We start from the raw sequence: 14210 nt of genomic DNA on the forward strand, positions 1-14210 counted from the left end.
TCTGCCTGTCTGTCTGTTTGTTTGTCTGTCTGTCTGTCTGTCTGTCCTTTTGTCTGTCTATCTGTCTGTCTGTCTGCCTGTCTGTCTGTCTGTCTGTCTGTCTTTCTGCCTATCTATCTGTCTGTCTCTCTGCCTGCCTGCCTGTCTGTCTGTCTGTCTGCCTGTCTGTCTGTTTGCCTGTCTGCCTGTCTGTCTGTCTGTCTGCCTGTCTGTCTGTCCTTTTGTCTGTCTGTCTGTCTGTCTGTCTGTCTGTCTGTCTGTCTGTCTGCCGATCTATCTATCTGTCTGTCTGTCTGTCTATCTACCTAACTTGCACATCTACAGTTCCATGAACTGTAAATCTCTTTGAGGGAAACTTGACATATAAAGAAAACTTTTTTTGCAGCAGTAATCTTCATGCTTTGATATATCAGTCATTTTAAAGTTGTCTTTAAAATCTGATGTTCAGTTTTTTTGGTACATTTTTATTCAATTGTTTTTATGGACTGGAATAACCTGTAAAACATAATCCTGAAATGAGGATGACCACCAATCAGCAACTGGCCTGTTTGTGATGGAACATTATTCCTCTACAGGAAATAAAGAAGACAATGACTGCAGTCTGCAGCATTTACTTGTAAAGTAGTGAACTGACACAGAGGCCTGCCAGCCGCAAAAAAAATGAACAGTAGCCTATAATATAGTATATTATAGGAGTAGTGGAAGTATATAATAGTTTACTCAAGTAACAAAAAGAATCACATTTCACAGACCAAAAACTGTGACAGCCAAATTAAAGGGGCAAATGTTTTGTAACAACCACTTTTTAAATATAATAAATCCATAAAGTTCACATTTCTACAAATTCAGAAAGAAATAAACAGTGCAAATCTGTGATGTGTATAGTTTTAGGCATGTTTTCGTATTTCCGAGTTTTTCTGCAGGGCCTGAAGGCAGCAGTGGAAAGTCGGAGAAATATCAGGCCAAGAAATTTGACCCCTCTCTGTTCTCCTCTGGCAGCAGCAGGGAAAAACTACAGTGAAGGCTTACAGCTCCAGCTCTGCCTGAAGCATGTGATTTAAACCTGCAAGCAAAATAACCCTGTTTACTCAACAGAAGACAAAAAAATTATCTTTCCTTCTCTGAGAAATAGAGAAATAAGATGTGTCTTACTTTAACTGTGACTTAGTGGACCACCAAGTTTGTCCAAAAACAAATAGTTGGAAGAGGAAATGGGACCTCCTCTTGTGCTTCCTAAGTGTTCTTTATGACTGTAGGGGCTTTGTGTAGCTTTTCATTCTTTCTGTGGTCTGGGATGAGGCCAGTGTAACTCAAAGGAGGAACCATGAGGAGCATTTGATCAAAGTCCTTTTAAGCTGAATCTGTGTAATAATGAAGATTTAGCTGTTCTGGATCCACTAAAAAACGCATTTAAAATCAATTGCAGCAAAATATGCATGTCCCTGAAAATCTGGGAGGCCTTGGCCTGTTGATGTTTTCGACAAAGTGCAGAAAAAGGACAAAATCAGCACTCATATATCCCCATTGGAGTGAAAATTTGACTCAGTGGAGCGCACGCTCAAGTTACATTAAATCATGTCATGACCTCGACCGTGCAGCGTCACTGGCTTTCATTTCCTCTGTCCTGTGGACCATCATGCTGCACTTCTGTCTAATCATCGTTTCTATGAGCTGCAGTGAGTTTTCTGCTGCAAATTAGGGGATTATTTGATCCACCAATACGCAGAAATTTTCTTCTTGTCATGTTTGCTTGCCGTCATCATTGATAAAATTATTATTAGCTACTTTCCATAAAAAAAAAGACAAACAGTTTTTTGTTCAGATTGATTTTGCGTCTTTGAGGGTCTTCTTGTCTTTGTTGGGAACTCAACTACCCAATGGTACATCAGTAAAATCTTCCTTCCACATTTCTGCACATTTCTGAACACCTGTAACGAAGCAAACCTCCCCTCGGGATTAATAAAGTACTCTTATTCTGATTTCATAATTTAGTAAAAGTTTTGGTGAGATTGAGTCAGAAAATAGTGCAAACTAAGCACTTTTCGATGCTTTTAGTTTTAGTAAAGTTTAGTTTTTGTTAGTTGAACTTTTAGTTCAGTTAAAGTTATTTATATGAAGACCTTTAAATTATTTCAACATTGAACTAAGACGAATCAATCATATTTGAAGGTCAACGAAACATGTAGGACAAAACCTTTGGAGTCATACAGAGGTACGGTCCCTTCTCACAGTAAACTACACACATTGTTTACATTTCTCTGATTTCACACAGTTTATACTTAGACCTAATATTCACAGCTCTGTCACCCTCACTGTCTTGCATACCAGAGCTTTTTCTTTCTGCTTTAGTGGGTCAGTTTGAGGGATGTAAACAGCCTAAGCTGTTTCTACCGGGGTAGTGGCAAACAGACTCTGGAGTGAGAGAATAATCTCTGGTTGAAAACAGTCCCACATCTGGCTTTGATCAAAGTTTTACAGTCAAAATCTGTCTTTTGAAACTCCAATCCGGGAATTTCCTCCCATGAATAAAGACCCTCTGCACTTTCATTCACATTTTAATGAACAGTGTGTTGTTTATGTACTCTGCTCTGCTCATGTAGTCATATCCAAATGTCCAAATGCCCCCCCCCCCCATATCAAACTTCTGATTAGTTACCTGAAGCAAGTGGAGTTGACAATTAATGACTTTACAACAACCGTAAAGATAGCCATAGCAATTATATGTCATTGGAAGTGAACCAAAGGTGGAAGGTTTACATCCACATGGCTGAGTGTCAGTTCGTGAAACTACTGTTCAAAGGACAACTAAATGAAAATGTTTTTGGGTTTGTTTTTTAATTGATTTTTCAATTCAACTTATGATTGCATGTTGATTTAAAATGTCATTCTTTTTGTATTTATGTGTTACAACTAACGTGGATATTCATAGTCATACTGGAACGTTTTTGTAAAAATATAATCTTTTTTCATGTTTTCATGCTGTGAATATCTGATGATGATTAGTTAGGGCTGATCGTAGCATTTCATAACATAAAGAAACATACATTTTATATTCATGCCCTTTATCTGGGCAAAAAAATACCAAAAAGAGAAAAAAAAAAAAAATCTACAAAGTGAACTCAAAAAGGGGACCTGATGATTCATCCCTTCTTCAGGAGTTGAAAACAAGTAATCCATATGAAGATTCTGTGGTAATAGAAATGTCAAAGTTTATTTAAAGTTTATTCTATATAAAGTTTAATTATTTTCCTTTTAAACAAAAGTCTGCTTCATATTATAGATATATAAATAACATCAGATATACTGACAATAAAATGATAGGAGGCTCTCTTTAAAACCTCAATTTAATGAATACTTAATGATATGAACAGAAGTAAACAAAAATATGTTGCCCGCTTATCTGTTGTTGTATTTGTTGAGACTGATGTGGCAATGGCAAACATACCTGTCAGAACTGTGACGCTGTTACTTTGTGTAATCAATATGGCAAGATGCACACTATTGGATGTTGGACAGTCAGCAGAGGGACTGTTGGACTTTGGTTTAAGTTTGCCCAGCTGGCAGACCGAGCAGCAAGGGTCAGAGCTGTGATTCCCTGACTCGAGCAAACATCCGATAACTTGTCTTGCGTCTTCATCTTGTCCAATCAGATCCACGCTAGGGCAGAGCTGCATCACTGTGCTGCAGTATAAGAGGAGCGTGAGTCCAGCAGGAAGGCACCATCCTCCCGGTCCAAAGCCTCCTGCAGCACAGGTAAGTCTGCTTCCTTTCCTTATGGGCTCAAACTGCATGTGACACACTGAGACATAAAACACACACATTCAAAACGTCATATTGAAATGCAACAATTGTAAAGTGAAAACTCCCATTTGTCACTTTGACATTTAATGTGAAAACCAATTCTAAAGAAAAAAATAGATTATTGTGGGATTTTCTATTACACCTTCACATAAAGTTACTGCAGTCATCACACTTCCTGTCCTGTGCTTAATAAAGTGTAATTTCTTTACTGATGTTCAGGTAATGTGGCTAATGGCCTTGAAAGTGTATCAAAGTAAATTATTCACAACTCAAGCTGAATAAAGTTTACAAGATAGTGTGTGGGTTCAGGATACACAGGAACAAAATGTTTATCTTTCAACACGGGACCAAATAAATCGGCGGCGATTCCATGAAAGTGTGATAGCTTTTATCAGTGAGCCATCTGGTTGAGCAACAGGACGCCACAGAAGAACAAACAGCCATCTCTTTAAATGCAGGAGAAAGTGCGCTCAGTCAGAACACATATTGTGACACTGATGTAGATCACAGATTGAGACAGGGCATTAACATCAGCATATGAACGTCCAGTCTTGTCATCTCTGACTGTGCATTAACGGAAAAACATTTTTTTCTTCCTGTAGGTCTTCTCCAGTCAGCAGCCATGAAATTCGCCCTCATTGCCACCGTTGTCCTGCTTGCCCTGGCACAGGGTACGACCAAGTGTTTTCCTTTTTTTTTTTTCTAGGTTCTTCAAGTGTTTGTGGTGCTTTGCTTTATTAAAGTGCTCTCACTCTCCTTTTTCTTCTTCTTTGGAAACTTGCAGGAAGCTTCGCACAAAATGGTGGTGATTTCGAAAGGCTCAGTCAGTACTTCGAGGAGCTGAAGAGCAAAATGACTCAGCAGCTGACCGACATCATGAACCAGAACTTGCCTGGCCAGGCCCAGTGAGTACTGTGATATCATGGATATGACATGAAGTCAAAGTCGCATCGGATCGTGACTGAGGTTCAGGGTGATTCACATCTGCTTTCTGCTCTGTCTTGTAACTCAGCAGCTGTGGTTTTGATTTTTATCATGTAAGAAACATGGGTGGTGTGCAAAATACAATTCGTCGCTGTAGATCAAACTACCCCAAAAAATTATTCTTTAAAAATAATACAGTAACAGTGCTTTTTCCCCATGATGCACAGCTTTTGCTTACAAAGTAAGAGTTTCATACATCTTGTATTGCTACTTTTATTTTGGGGAATTATTAAGATAGTTTTTTGAGCCCCTGTTAAAGCCTCTTAAAAACTGCTGTTTGCCTGATTTTTGTATCTAGTGGTTAACCAATTTTCATCCCACAGGACCTTCCTGGAGGAGAGGAAATCCCAGCTGGAGCCTCTGGCCACTCAGTTCCAGGATCAGCTGAGGAGCGCTGCATCCAGCATGGAGGAGCACGTGAAGCCCATGGCTGAGAACGTGCAGGCCCAGATTCAGCCCATGGTTGACAACTTGAAGGCACAGATGGAGGCCTTCATCCAGAGCTTGACAGAAAACAACCAACCCATCAGCAACTAAACCAGCTGTCCTTCAAAAAGGAAAAAAAAAAAATAATAATGCAATAGTGCCACCATTTCCCCATCTGCTCTGTCAAGGACTGAGTTAATGGAGCAGCTTGCATTTTGGACTGGGCTGACGACGCAGGCACTAGTGCCACAGCCCAACATGTGCTTCAGTGCTTGTTAACAATTGGATTTTTTTTATCTCTGTCCCAAAGCACAAATAAAAATTTGGAACAATTTAATCATATTGATCTAATTTCATTTGCTTGTGTGTGTGTTTGACCTAATTTTAGCAGCACAAAGTTGAGGAATATTTCTGATGTTAAACTTCCCACATTGTAAGTGGTTTGACAAATACACCAGCAATTTCTCAAACAGCCAACCACAGTAATATACTGATTACTTTATAGTTTTTATTCAAGCAAGCAAAGGGCAACAGAAATTTCACAATAGCAGGCTTGTATAGCCCAAACATTCAAACATTTAAAAGGGATAAAATGGCAGAAAGGAATGCTTTCAATCTTATTTAATCACAGATTTCTCCTCTAAAAACCCTCATTGATCATTTTTTATTTTAAACGAACTTTTTCTCTTTTTTTTGTATATTTTCTCTTTTAACGCCGCAAACCAGACTTGATGCTTCTGTTCATTATAAGCCTGGCCGGAGACTCGTTTCTATTGTTTGTTTGTTGTTTTTTTTTATATGTTATTTGACTTCTTTTTACTTTGTTTTGCGTATTTTTTTACTTTTTCACTGTTAAATTCTTTTTTATTTTTTTCCCCTCATCGGTGAAGCTAGTCTCAAGGTTCCCCACTCCTGTGAAAACAACACAAAAATATGATATTAATTACCAACAAATCACTGCAATAGTTAACAAGTGATTGTAAAATGCACAGCTGTGGCAGGATTAACAGATTTCTGGCATTGTCATCATGAGGAGCTGTAATCTCTTGGCAACACTGTCCACGCCTTGTTAAAAAAAAAAAAAAAAAACAACAACAAAAAAAAAAACCAAAACAAAACAACATACCTTGGTTTCAGACACTTGGGACACCAGATGAATTTGTCACAGTCTTCTGAGCGGCCTCCTTGGCCTGGTGAGCCTGAAGCACAGCCACTGCCTCATCCACCTGGAAACATTAAATTATCTATAAGACACTTTCACCAAACTTCAGGTTTGCTATTCACAAGGTTTTCCCAGTGTTGCTGGTTGACATTTATATTGAGACCAAAAAGCACTCTCCAAACTCCCTTTTCTTTTATTCTGAAGTCTTGGCAAACTCTTTAGAGGATCAGCAAGGGAGGGTGTCAATAATAATGACCTTTGAACGGAGAGACTCAGGGGACTCCAACATGTGGAGCAGCTCTGAGTTATCAATCTCCAGCAGCATGCCAGTGATCTTCCCTGCCAAGCTGGGATGCATGTTCTGGATCAGGGGAAACAGACGCTCACCTAGGAATGACAGATAAAAAGAATTGACAATCAATTGATGTAATCAATACTTGCCAAGTGCTAAATACTACAATTCAGTCTTTGATGGATAAATCAGTTCCAGACATCCTAAATTACTGTGAGAATATCACAGATACACATACGTAAACACGATATGTAAGGTGCATTTCTTAGCTGGAGATAGATGTATGCTACATCAAGCTGTTGCTGAAGCTTACCCAGCATCTGTTTCTGTTCCTGTGGTGGAGCTGCAGCCAGCATAGAGGCAGTCAGAGGCTCCTGTCCCTGAACGTGGACTGCAGGCTGAGGACACAGAAATAAAAATCAGAGAATTTTGAAAGCACATCCAAACTCTTGTTTGCAGATATAAGAATAAATGTAAAGGTGTTTCATCACCAAGAAACATAAATTCATACCTGCTGCATGGTGACTTGTGGCTGAGCATTCATGTGCTGCTGAGGATTGCGGACTCCTGCGGCATACTTGTACTGAGGGACTCCACGCACCGGAGCGGCTGCTGCAGCAGCTGCAGTTGCAGGTCGAGGCCCCATGGTCTGTGCTGTTCCACGAACAGCCAATAGGATAAGAAACACAAAAGGCCCAGTTGATGTGTGTAATGTTTTGAGAGTGTAATTAGAGAGACTATATAAGTATATGTGACTGACCAACACGCTGGGTAGACATCATGCGAGGCACCTGGGAGGCAGGTCGCATGGTGCTGAAGGTCTGAGGGCGTGGTGCTGATGGACGCATGGCACCTGACATGTTCTGGAAGTCTATGGGCAACAGAAACATGAAAGCCTCATGTACAAGTAGGAGTACAGGACCAACTATGTCTTAAGCTGCTTTTCAAATGACAGCAAATGTACGCAGTGATAGGGGAATACTCACGTTGTGGCCGGACACCCTGCGTGGTCCAGCGTGGACTAGGGCGCAGCTGGGCCATCTGGCCAGCAGCTGGATAGTAAGCAGGACGGTTCTGGGCCTGAGGAATGGCTGCCATGAAGTAACCCGAGGGTGGAGCCTGCTGATAGGGATTGATGACTGGGTTTGGCACAGCACGCACACTAGCCATGCGCTGCATGTACTGATTGGTCAGGTGTGCTTGGCGTTCCTCTTTACGCTGGGCCAGGGCCACATACAATGGCTTGGTGGCAACAATTCGCCCATTCATTTCAGTCACAGCTTTAGTGGCCTCCTCTGGAGATGAAAAGCAGACAAAGCCAAAGCCTTTGCTGCGTCCGCCTTCCATCATCACCTGAGAGAAAAGTTCAAATAAATTAATGCTACAAGTTTGTTTGTTTGTTTTTTTTTTTTTTTTTTTTAAATGGTATGCACAATACTAAATAGTGTCTATACAGGTAAAAAGTTTCATTGTTGGTAACTGAAAGCTTTCTCTCTCAGTCGATAATTAAATAAGCAGAGCTCAGGTTTTACCTTGGCACTGGTTATGGTGCCAAATGGTGAGAACTCCTTTCGCAGGCGTTCATCGTCAATTCCATCATCGAGGTTCTTCACATACAAATTGACACCCTAAAACAAAAAAAACTGTTTATAAAAATACTACATATTGGGCAAGATTATGCCCCTTTAAATTATAATATTTTTGTCTGTAGTGCATATTTATCCCCAGAGTCTATGGTGAAGAATGCAGGGCCCATGAACTACAGAGTCACTGTAGCAGCCATTTTGGCCAGTGCAACCTACTAAAGAGGAAGCACTGAATTTGACATAGCTGCGGCCTTTTCAAGTGCTTGACAAGACAGTACGTAAATCTTAGAACTTGATAAGAGATTGAAAAAGATAACCAGCACAACGAACAAGATTGTATTGCATTTCACTTTTGTACCATTTGGTTTTGTTTTGATTTTGTAGCAGTAGTATAAATGTACCTGGTAGCGAGTCATCCGATCTTGTTTCATTTGTTCAAACTTGCGCTTGAGCTCTGTCTGTCGCTCCACCTTCTTCTGGGCACGGCCAACATAGATCAGCTTGCCATTCAACTCTTTCCCATTCATCTCATCCACTGCCTGGAGAAACAGAGAGGGCCAAGTCAATTTCGTGGCCAGAAATAGCAGACATTTGCAGGTTGTCAGAAAACTACTGATAATCTCTTACTTTCTGGGCATCCTCGTGCCTCTCAAAGCTGACGAACCCAAAGCCTCGAGACTTTCCGCTGTCGTCTGTCATGACGCGGATACTCATGGCATTTCCTAACCAACAGAGATATAACCTTTAGGACTATATTTTACTAGATATTGTTTTGCTGCCTGTACAGGAGCAGACCAAGTGATTTCAAAAATTAAGTTTGAAAGATGGACAACCTCGCTGACCATATTTACTAAACAGTTCCCTCAGCTTCTCATCATCCATGTCTTCACCAAAGTTTTTTATGTAGACGTTAGTAAACTCTTTGGCTCGGGCACCCAGTTCAGCCTCGCGTTCCTTGCGAGACTTGAAGCGACCCACAAATCTGTAATGAAGTGGAGATTAAGCTCAATGTAAATGCACAATATACACAAATTGTAGGACTAAAATGCTTTCTCATCACAATTTAAATGCGATTGTGTATCGATAGTGCTACAGAACCCAGAACAAATGGGTAATGCGGAAATCTATTTTTTCTATTTTACTTCAAACAGAAGACACAAATAAACACACACAAAATTTTGCATTAACCCATTTAAAAATTGTTAAAATGTTAACTTACACTTTTCGGTCATTGAGCAGCATGCCATTCATTTTCTCAATGGCTCGTTCGGCTGCCTCCTGAGTCTCAAAATGCACAAAGCCGTAGCCTTTAGAGCCATTCTCGTCACAAACAACCTTCAAGAAACAGGACACATGCTGCTATCAAGACACACACATGCAGTAATAGTGTATTAACTCTGAACGATTATAAATAACACCAATCAAGTATCTGTCAATTTTTTAAATTTGAAACTGGTTTCATGTGCTCTTTGTCAAAATCCCAGCTACAATTTCTCTACAGAAGCAAATCCAGATTCATTATTGACTTTATCATATGTGAGAACTGGGCATTCTGGTATCACCTGCTGACAGTTGGTGGGTAGGGCTTTTAAGTTTGGTGCTAACAACAGAAGGGCATTTACAAAGTAAACACATGCAAATTATGCACACAATCACAATGCTAAACCACTGCAATGACAAGTGACCATTCCCTGAACCAGGCTACACAGAGCAACCCACCGAGGGCCACTGGTCTTTTACCTTGCATGACAGGATGTTGCCAAAAGCAGAGAAGGTGTCATATAGAGCCTTGTTGTCAATAGATTTGTCAAGATTCTTGATGAAGATGTTGCCCACACCACTCTTTCTCAGTGACGGATCACGCTGTGACCACATGATGCGTACAGGCCGCCCCTTGATAACATCAAAGTTCATTGTGTCCAATGCACGCTCAGCTGTGAGGAAGAACATGAAGGAAGCGGTTAGGGTTGATTTCCTAAACACTGGCTATGACAGCATAAGTTTAAGGTTTATTTATGAATCCAGAACTGTAGGGAAACTGAATATCAGAAAACTGGATCCTCTTGTTTCTCCCACGGCCAATCCTAAATAAGAAAGTCTTCACACTCTCTCGTCATGGTGGTTACACGTATTTGCATCTTTCTAGTAGGTGTCACCGTGTCAGCTTCATTTCAGACCCTTGCTCCAGGGCAGCGTGACAGCTGGAGTTGCTGCATTAACCTAATTAACCTGTTTTGATCCCAAGTACATGAGTGAGACTGCTTTAGTTATCTGTAGTAGTTTACTAACTCTGACCAGTTGACTTTTTCTGAAAGTTTTGGAATAATAATGAGTGAGTAGCAAAACTATATTGTAGCTGTATGTCACACCCAGATTATTTACAAATGAAAAGGCTGCTAGTGCAAAAGCCTCAGGAGAATATATCTTGGTGACAACACAGAAACACACCCCAAAAAAAAAAACGCTGGTGAAGATCTATGCTTTTATCAATAGAGCAGCAGACAAAGTTTAGAGGGTGGAAGTTATCGGGGTATTAGTGCACACAGGACTGACTTGTGTTCAACATCTTATAAGATCTTATAAAGATACATTATTTATACCAAATGATAAATATAAACATTCACAACACAACAACAGTGACTGGCAATCATTGTAGCAGACATAATTAAAGTGTGTCAGCACTTTTAGCTGTCCAGTTAGGGTGTTGCCCTGACTCAGTGATAAAAAAAAAAAAAAAGGGGGGGGGGGGGGGGAGTATTGAGTTGGCAGCTAGCAGTCCTCTGCTACATTGCTGGGGTGGGCCGATGTGCAGCTTCGCTACTACGCCACTGCTGGGAGGTTCACACGAGGAGACCCTACCAACAACATGTCGGCCGCAGTCACGTGTAGTGAGGGAGGGAGAGAGAGGCTAGCTCTCACTTGTCACCGGCTGACATTTGAAGCACACATCCATTTTTACACTTTTAGACAGATATTTTCTGACAGCCACATACCGTCCGCCGGCTGTTGGAAGTTGACATAGGCGTATCCAAGGGAACGCCGGGTGATCATGTCCCTGCACACCCGGATCGACAGGATGGCTCCGGCGGGGCTGAATTTCTCGTACAGCATGGCCTCTGTCACATCTTGATGCAGATCCCCAACGTACAGGGAGGCCATGGGGTAACTGGGAGCACTGGGGTTCATGTTCGCTCGCTGTGGAGACCGGCAAAAGTACTCGGACGAAGCTGTTTTTTTTTTCTTTGTTTCTTTTCTTTCTTTTTTGCTAAACGGGAAAAAAAAGTTTTCAGCGACGGAACGAAGACTTAAGTTTCCAACGTTCAGTGACGTAACGTCAGTTCGGGGCAGAACGCTGATGGTGAACGTTAGCAACCGTTGGCTTGTCAGTTGCGATGTTATTTAAGGCAAAATCTCCAAGATGGCATGAAAATAAAACAACGTCGACTTCTAGTGGGGTTAAAACTGTCATTCAAATCTGGCACACAACGATTTAAAAGGCAAAATCTAGCGTTACTTGGCCTCTCTTCTGAAACACGTCGACTGGAAAAAAAAAATTGTCGTTCGAGTTAACGTTAAGCAGCCTCTTGTACGTTACCGTCCTGTCCACGAATGTCCCTAAGTCCAGCTTCACCGACTTGTTACAAAAAGAAAAAAAAAATAAAATTAAATGATTTTTTGGCTTTTTTATATATTTTGAAATTTTTTTGTATTTTTATTTTTTTTTTAAAGAATGTGTGCCGAGCGAGCTCAGGAGCACACGCGCACTCACACAGCACTAACAGCCGGGGTTAAGGGGGAAGACACCACGAGGAAGTTGTGGATATATACCAGTCTGCGCGTCATCAGAGGTGAGCCAATCATCTTCTAGTATGGTTGGAAAAAAAAAGTCAACAAAGGGGCGTAGACCTACGCTGGACGCATGATGATGAAATCATGTAAAAACGTATTGCTAAAGGCTGAAACTGACTAATTGCGACCACAACAAAGCCTGTTTAGTCATCGGGACTGTATGCGGATGACTTGAATTCGTTCAGCATCGCAGGGGCATTACACAAAGGCCACAATCTTAACATGTAGCACCTCAGTTGATAAACAATCTACAGTACTAGAGATGCCATGGACTGCTGGTGTGTTGTGACATTTTACAGGAACACCATTCCTGTTATTCAAGAAGGACTACATAACAAGCTTGCACCCTAGATTGATCTTTTTTTAATAGGTGTAATCAGCCTCATTTCCATTGTGAGAGTCTCACTGGCTGCTGTCATGTTGAGAATACAGGACAGTGGCCCTTAATTTGATCCACCAGATTTGTTTCTGTCTTGAAAGGTAGGTAAAATTGCTAAATTGCTCACATATGTCAGTGTAATGGGTGTACTGAAGACTGGTTCATCGATGTTGTATAATGTGATAGGCTTACTATCACAGCAGTGGGGTTGTGATCTACCTAGCTGTGAGGAAGAATAGAGTTTGACATTTATGAAAAAATTAAATCAAGAAACTAAGTGCTCTGTCATCTCTCGTGTGGTGTAGACTTGATTTTCAGTCTGATTTTCCCTCAGCGAGATTGGACAAATCGTGTCTATGCTTGCGTAGAGGTTTTTGTCTTCCCAGTTTTGGTGACAAATGTGAGGCACAGTGCAATCTACTTTGATCCAGTTAGGTACTGCAGCAAGTCATGTCATGTTCTTTCTTCATTTCACACAGCACAGTTAAGCCTGCAATGACTGATCATTGTTGAGATTCCTATCAAAAGGGTGTCATCACAGGTAAACGAAATGCCGTCTTAATCCCGGTGCAAAATTGCAGCAGAATGTCCACATGCAACGTGGTCCTTAAACCTTCAGCAGAGGGCAGTGTTGTTAAGAAAAGATTCCCATTTGAACGGTAACAGCAACTCTGCAGCACTTTTCAAGCTGCCATTCTACTCACAATCTAAATTATCCAGTAAGGAGATTTTTTTGTTTTTATATCATAAGGCTGCGCGTCATCAGGATAAATTTAAGATATAATCATACATATATACATCATAAAGACTTGTAGTTTTAAATAAATCAATGCTGTGGCATGTGAAGGTCATCTGTGTGGTTGAAGCCTTCAGAGTACCTAGTTACTGACTTACTATGGCAGTGTTGATTACTTGCTCAGGGTATTTCTTAATATGGGCAGCTGACACATTTCCCAGCTGGCATGGTTATTAGTGGCAGATTGAACTGATGAACTGACAATGACCCAGCACAGATTCTCATAAGCATCAACATAAAAAAAAAAAGTAATTCTACTTGTACATGAAACAGAGCATAGCACACTTGATTTTAATGTTTTAATTCCACTTACATGAAAGCACATAACCAAATAACGTACTCAAGAGTGTAACTTGCAAATTCTGATTCCTGCATCCAATCTTTTTAAAACCAATTTACTGTAATTGGAAGAAACTGGCACTACTTTGTGACAACTGGATGGTCATTATGGAGCTTTCTACCAAGTTAACTTTTATAATTGATTTCTATTTAGAATTGTTTTAGTTTTTTTTCCCCCCACAATGTAATTTCAGGGTAGATAGGTTACTGTAAACCACCTGATTCAAGCTAAATCCTAAGCAAAACTGCCAGCTTCAAAGCACGCCTAACCCTCACCCCATACTACTTGGAACCACATACATTCCAGGAGTCAAATCAAGAGTCAAAGGGAATAAAATACACAAAAAGAAAATACAAAACACCTGAATAGAAAAGAGTAGAAAGCCACATAAAAGCACATGGCAAAAGTATCTTCTGCACTGCTGAAAAGATAAAATATCAAAAGTTACAGTATTGAGCCATTTTATCAAGTTCACTTTATCTTAGGCTGTCTATACCTTGTTATGTGGTATGGAAAATAGTGGGAAATCAAAGTCAACGCACTTTCACTTAGAGTGAGAAGAGGTCAGTAAAATGGAATGCAATCCTCTCAACAA

General features: G+C 40.5%; 2 protein-coding genes and 1 non-coding gene across 5 annotated transcripts; 1 reads left to right on the forward strand and 2 right to left on the reverse strand.

Annotated features, from left to right (window-relative positions):
* The first annotated feature begins 4423 nt into the window (after window positions 1-4423).
* On the forward strand, window positions 4424-5322 carry LOC115051023 (type-4 ice-structuring protein-like). The gene is made up of 3 exons (XM_029514265.1): window positions 4424-4472; window positions 4586-4706; window positions 5109-5322. Exons 1-3 carry the CDS (start codon window positions 4424-4426, stop codon window positions 5320-5322), a joined length of 384 nt encoding a protein of 127 aa, XP_029370125.1.
* A 377-nt stretch (window positions 5323-5699) lies between these two features.
* Window positions 5700-12046, reverse strand: LOC115051022 (polyadenylate-binding protein 1). 3 transcript variants are annotated; one of them, XM_029514261.1, is made up of 14 exons: window positions 11245-12046; window positions 9992-10185; window positions 9471-9586; window positions 9085-9233; window positions 8879-8973; window positions 8653-8790; window positions 8198-8293; window positions 7652-8018; window positions 7426-7536; window positions 7177-7319; window positions 6979-7063; window positions 6630-6760; window positions 6338-6437; window positions 5700-6123 (listed from the first exon to the last, which is right to left on the reverse strand). In XM_029514261.1, the coding sequence occupies exons 1-13, from the start codon at window positions 11435-11437 to the stop codon at window positions 6345-6347; spliced, it is 1911 nt and encodes a 636-aa protein (XP_029370121.1). In that variant the 5' UTR covers window positions 11438-12046; the 3' UTR covers window positions 5700-6123; window positions 6338-6344. The 3 variants fall into 3 exon arrangements, with proteins under 3 accessions (XP_029370121.1, XP_029370122.1, XP_029370123.1); XM_029514262.1 differs by lacking the exon at window positions 5700-6123 and having other exon boundaries at window positions 6345-6437; window positions 9094-9233; window positions 11245-11437; XM_029514263.1 differs by lacking the exon at window positions 5700-6123 and having other exon boundaries at window positions 6345-6437; window positions 8879-8988; window positions 9094-9233; window positions 11245-11437.
* On the reverse strand, window positions 8365-8500 carry LOC115051544 (small nucleolar RNA SNORA5). Its single transcript, XR_003841278.1, has one exon. It is a non-coding gene; the product is annotated as a small nucleolar RNA SNORA5 (small nucleolar RNA).
* Window positions 12047-14210: the final 2164 nt, after the last annotated feature.

The sequence above is a fragment of the Echeneis naucrates genome, chromosome 11, assembly GCF_900963305.1.
Source record: "Echeneis naucrates chromosome 11, fEcheNa1.1, whole genome shotgun sequence".
Taxonomy (NCBI): Eukaryota; Metazoa; Chordata; class Actinopteri; order Carangiformes; family Echeneidae; genus Echeneis; species Echeneis naucrates.

Coding starts and splice junctions, on each gene's coding strand:
- LOC115051022 (XM_029514263.1), bottom strand. CDS start 11,437: ATGAACCCCAGTGCTCCCAGTTACCCCATGGCCTCCCTGTACGTTGGG. Junction 8,989..9,093: donor GGAACTGTTTAGTAAATATG/GTCAGCGAGGTT, acceptor CCTAAAGGTTAT/ATCTCTGTTGGTTAGGAAAT. Junction 8,791..8,878: donor GGCACGAGGATGCCCAGAAA/GTAAGAGATTAT, acceptor CTGTTTCTCCAG/GCAGTGGATGAGATGAATGG.
- LOC115051023 (XM_029514265.1), top strand. CDS start 4,424: ATGAAATTCGCCCTCATTGCCACCGTTGTCCTGCTTGCCCTGGCACAG. Junction 4,473..4,585: donor CCTGCTTGCCCTGGCACAGG/GTACGACCAAGT, acceptor GGAAACTTGCAG/GAAGCTTCGCACAAAATGGT. Junction 4,707..5,108: donor AACTTGCCTGGCCAGGCCCA/GTGAGTACTGTG, acceptor TTCATCCCACAG/GACCTTCCTGGAGGAGAGGA.